This window comes from Echinops telfairi, unplaced genomic scaffold (assembly GCF_000313985.2).
Source record: "Echinops telfairi isolate 266 unplaced genomic scaffold, ASM31398v2 ScPeMD7_3;HRSCAF=10, whole genome shotgun sequence".
In the NCBI taxonomy this organism is placed as follows: domain Eukaryota; kingdom Metazoa; phylum Chordata; class Mammalia; order Afrosoricida; family Tenrecidae; genus Echinops; species Echinops telfairi.
In genome coordinates this window covers 62,688,555-62,693,284 of record NW_022103899.1, presented here as the reverse complement: position 1 = coordinate 62,693,284, position 4,730 = coordinate 62,688,555, and the positions used below count along the sequence as shown (strand labels likewise).

Below are 4,730 nucleotides of genomic sequence, written 5' to 3'. Positions count from 1 at the left end.
AAACTAGAAGGTTCTACCTGTGAGCCCCCCACCCTGCCACATGCAGGGCCCTGGCCTGTGCAGCACTTCCGGCTGTCAGAAGTTACGTGGGGTAACAGCACCATCCTATGATGGGGTCTCTCAGATATCGTCCCCTCTCCCCAGACCCATACCCCCTGTGGGGGAGCCTCCTGTCTGATGGAGGAGAGACCCTGAAGGGAAGCTGTGTCTCCTGATGTGGTGGTGTCTCACGGCAACCCCACAGGCCAAGGAACGAGACACTGCTGGTCCTGCGGCAACCCCAGGATTGGGGGCGGACAGACTGGGCTGCTTCTTGGAGGTCAATGCCAGCCCTTCCCTCCTAGTCTCTTAGCCTGGAGGAACCCCTGAAACCTGTTCTGCACCAGAGCAACCCGCCAGCCTCATGGACAGACAGGTGGAGGCTGCACAGCAGTCACACGGACGGGACCCAGGTCTCCACATGAGAGTTCTCCCCGAAACCACATTCCCAGGGGTACAGCCAGAAAGAAGGAGTCCTGCTATGAGGGACATCCTTTAATCACATACCATCCCTGCACAAGCCATCTCTGGGGTGGGTGGGCAGAACATGGTGACCTTTAAACAGTGAGGGGTGTGTGTGTCAGGGAGCAGAACTGGAAACGCAGGTTCAGAAACAAAGGGCCATGATGCCCCTGGTGGCCCTTCCGGGGTTGGTTGCACCTCTGTGAGGGGGACCCTCTGAGACCCCGAAGCGCTCCTTGTCTGCAGGCAGCGGGTCTCAGTTCCTCTCTTGCTGGGGGATAGTGGGGCAGCCTGGTCTCTGCCCTGGCCCCAGGGTTTGCCTCCGACCGCTACACGATGCCCTCCCTGCTCTTGCTGCGCCAGACCACCAGCAGGGTCACCAGCAGGGTCACCAGGATGGGCACCACGATGAAGGGACACAGGATGCTGCCTGGCGGGTCGTGCACAGCCCGGCCGGACACGGGGCAGCTGTTGAAGTAGTGCCGGTGGATGGTCACAAAGAAGCGGTCCACTTCGGCGTTGGGCCAGAAGCACTCCAGCTGATCCGCGACATGGTGGGTGCACTTGGTGAGCTCGCTGTAGGTGCTGCGGAGGGAAGGGCTGGCGTCAGCTCTGTGGGAGGTGGTTCTTGACGCACCTATGGGGGCTCCCCAGACATCCTGCATGTATGTGCCCAGGCCCGCCAGGAAAGCTGGGATTGAGGGCATCCGTCCCAGCCTGGGGCTGCCAAGGGCTGTGGGACCACACCCTGGGCAGGCGCAGGGAGGGGAGGGACAATGGCTCTCAGGGCCCCTCAGCCTGGAGGACACCTCTCTAAGCGTCCACAGGACTCATCCTGAGGCCAATGAAGTTGTGTCCCCAAAGGCTATGTCCAAGTCCTGACACTGGGGCCTGATGAATCTGACCTTGGGTAAAAACAGCGACTTGGAATACGTGAGCAGCCAGGTTAACCTGCGGTCCCACTCCGATAGGATTAGTCTCCCTATAAAACACAGACAGGCCTGGTTTAGGTTGGTGAAACCACTCCATTATGTGGAGTCAGCTCTGACTCACGGCCACCTCCCTCCGTGAGTGGCAGAGTTGAACTGCCCCACACGCCTGCCCCTGGCGTCCCTGCCACGGACCAGCACAGAAGCAGGTCACCAGGCCTTTCTTCCGTGCCAGGTGCCCTCGCGTTGGTTCCAACTCTCAGTGGCCTGATGTGCATCGGGAGGAAATGCCGGCGGCCGGTCCTTTGCCGAGCCCACTTGCATTGCTATGTGGAGCCCGTCCGTTTGGCCAAGGGCCTCCCTCTTTCCTGCTGGCCCTCAGACACGCTCCCTCCCAACACACTGTCCACTCTTGTTTCCAAGGAGCGCTTTGACCACACTTCTATCTGTTTGCTCTTCGGCCCAGAACCACTGCCCGCTGAGCCCATCCGGACTCTGCGAGACGCAGCAGCTCAGAGCAGCGCTGCTCCTGGGGGTCCGAGGCTGTCGGTCTTCTCATAAACGAGACCACGCTGCAAAGGAAGCCCCTTGGTCCCCTTCAATTGTCTGTCTTCCCACTCATGCGGGCGGGAGCATTAGCCCATGCTCCCCACCCTCGGGCCTGGGGAGGCTGATCAAGGCCATCGGGATGACAAGTACCCACCCTCATCCTCCCAGAGCCAATGGAGCCACCCTTCAGTGCCGAGTCTCCAGGGGCGCAAACAACTCCCATGCTCCGGAGGTCAGCGGTGTGTGTCCAGAACCAGGCTCCTTCCCTGTCTGCTCTGACACACGGGGCCCCCAGAGCCAGTGTCCACCTGTCAGGGACTGGGGCTACAGGCCCAGGGCAGACAGCACGGGCCTGAGGAGTGTTCCCAGAGAGGTTCTGTGGCCTCCGGGCTGGGCAAGCAGAGTGGGAAGGTGCCCTACCTCGGCCACGCCACCCCAGGCCCTGCGCTGAGTCAGGTGTGCGGGGCATCCCGGGGCCAGGACCTGTCCTCTGGAAATGTGAAATGCCTCCCTCCCCGCTGGGAAAGCCTAAAATATCAGTGCTGGGCAGCTTGCGGTTCACGTCACCTGGTTTATTTTCTCAGAGGGGACAGCTGAGGCTCTGCCAACGGGTGTCTGGTCAGCAGTAGGCTGCTGCAAGGGAGGACCCTGCTCAGAGCACGGCTGCTCTGGGTGGAAGGGCCCAGGATAATCTATAAAACACACCCTTGCCCTTGCTGTTCCATTCTCCATGTGCATTTCTCATGCTACTGAAGGAGTGCCCTCTTTGAGCTAGAACGTTCTAGAACTGGTGGTGCAGTGGCTTGTGGGTGGGGTAGCTGCTAACCGCAAGGTGGGAGGAAGACAACGGGGCCAGCTCCTACAAAGATTTACAGTCGCGGGGACCCCAGGGTGCAGTTAATCTACTGTGTCCTTACAGGGTTGGAATCCCAAGACTCGGGCTCGGCAAACTCCTGAGACGTCCCTCCTGGAAATGTGATAATCACCCAAGAGCCACGAGTGTCTTTTCACAAACAAAAGAAACCACGATGATCCGGATACTCTCCTTTAACCATCTCCCATGTTACTCCGGAGCCGACTGGATGTCCCGAGAGGGCTGGCCAGGATCGGATGTTCCGAGAGGGCTGGCCAGGACCGCTGGCCTCAGCCTGGGACAGGGTCAGCTTACGCAGACTTCAAGTGGAAGGTGCCCGACTACCGAGGGGGGATTGCCACTCCGTCAGGGGCCCAAGCCCAGCCTTGCCACGATCCCTTTCTTGAAGGGGCCCTGGGGTGCCGTTCCGTGGAGCTGGCCTGACACGGAGGTAGGGAGTGGGTGGAAGAGAGGACAGCGCTCCTTGAGAGGGATAGACGGCCACAGCAGCCGCTGCAACACCCTTGGACATCACAACCCTGGTGAGGCTGACGCAGGACCGGGCGCTGTTCCCTTCTGTTGCACATCGGGTCCCTCTGACGTGGCATCAGTTGGAACCTCCCCCCACGCCCACCCCTGACCTGGTGCCCTGAATGCACATGCCTGGTCTCTGAAACTGTGGGAGAACCAGCCTGTTGGGGAGCAACTGTGGTACAGGGGTCCAGGATGCTGTGCTGTTTTGAGGGGTTCAACCAGCTTGGGGGTCACTCAGGTTGGAGAAAGGCTTGTGGAGGTTGGGATCCCTGAGCCCCCAAGGCCTCTGCTAACCTTCTCAGGCCAGGTGGGAAGCTGAGGGCTCAGAGACCTGCTCCCCCACCTATGTGTCACCCCTCCCTGAGCCTGCAGTGTTGCTGCCTTGCACCCCACTCTTCTGTCAGCCCTCCCAAGCTATGTACACACTCTCATGGGTGCCACATTTGGGGGATGCGCGCTGGGAGCTCTTCCTGAAGACTGGGTGCCTCACTGACAGCTGCTTCCCCAGGTGACTCTAGTACCGGGACCCCCCACATGCATGGGAAGTGTGGGTGCTCACTGGAAGGGATGGGGCTGGGATGTCAGGGGACCCCCATTCTTGGCCCAGGTCTCCCCTCCTTGTTGGGTCCAGGGATCAGGCAAGAGAGCTCTCCAGCCTAGGATGAGGTACCATGCCTGGATGACAGATGGACTTCCTGGGGGCAGGGTGCCATCGGCAGTGGAGTGCCACAGGGGCCAGCTTCCACAGGACCCTGCCCCACTGGCCGTCTTGGACCCGGGGCCCCTTCTTCCTGAGACTCCCACCTGCTCTTGCTCATTCTGGGGTGCTGCTGGGAAGGGAGAAGCCACCAGGGGGAGCTCCCTCCCTGGGCTTCTGCCTGCCCCCCTCTTTCTGCCCCACTCCCTGAACCCTGTGCCATTCCAGTCCCCCACATCCTCCCTCCCTCCTCACCTGAACCCTGGTGGGGTCTCCTTTGGGGGTCTCCAAGTTGTCAGACTGCTCACCCCCAGGCCGAGGGTCCTGCCGCCTCCCAGCCTGCCCCGAGGCCCAGAGTCTTGACGGCTGCTGAGCTCACAGCCCTCATGGTACCACCCATGCTTCTGCCCAGAGGGTGGCCAGGGCCCTGCTTCCGACTCTCCCTGCAGAGCTGACCCCGGCTTCTCCACACCCCTTCCTTCCCAGCTCCAGCAGGTGCCTCTATCCCTGCCCTGTCCCCGCCCCTCCCCCACTGGTCTCTCAGAGCCCCACAGCCCACTGTGCACATCCCTACCCAGGACGCACCTCCAACGCTCCAGCCTCACCTGTGCTACAAGCCAATGCCTCTGTGTGGCCTCACCCCTCTGTCCTTCTCCCTGCTCCTCCC

General features: G+C 61.2%; 1 protein-coding gene across 1 annotated transcript in view; it reads right to left on the bottom strand.

Moving 5' to 3' along the window:
• Window positions 1–519: 519 nt before the first annotated feature.
• The window catches only part of RAMP1 (receptor activity modifying protein 1), a 32,605-nt gene continuing 28,394 nt past the window's right edge, over window positions 520–4,730 (bottom strand). The window contains exon 3 of the mRNA XM_004701868.2: window positions 520–1,086. Coding sequence (XP_004701925.1) covers window positions 831–1,086 — 256 coding nt within the window. The 3' untranslated portion in view covers window positions 520–830. The remainder of the gene's footprint in view (window positions 1,087–4,730) is intronic.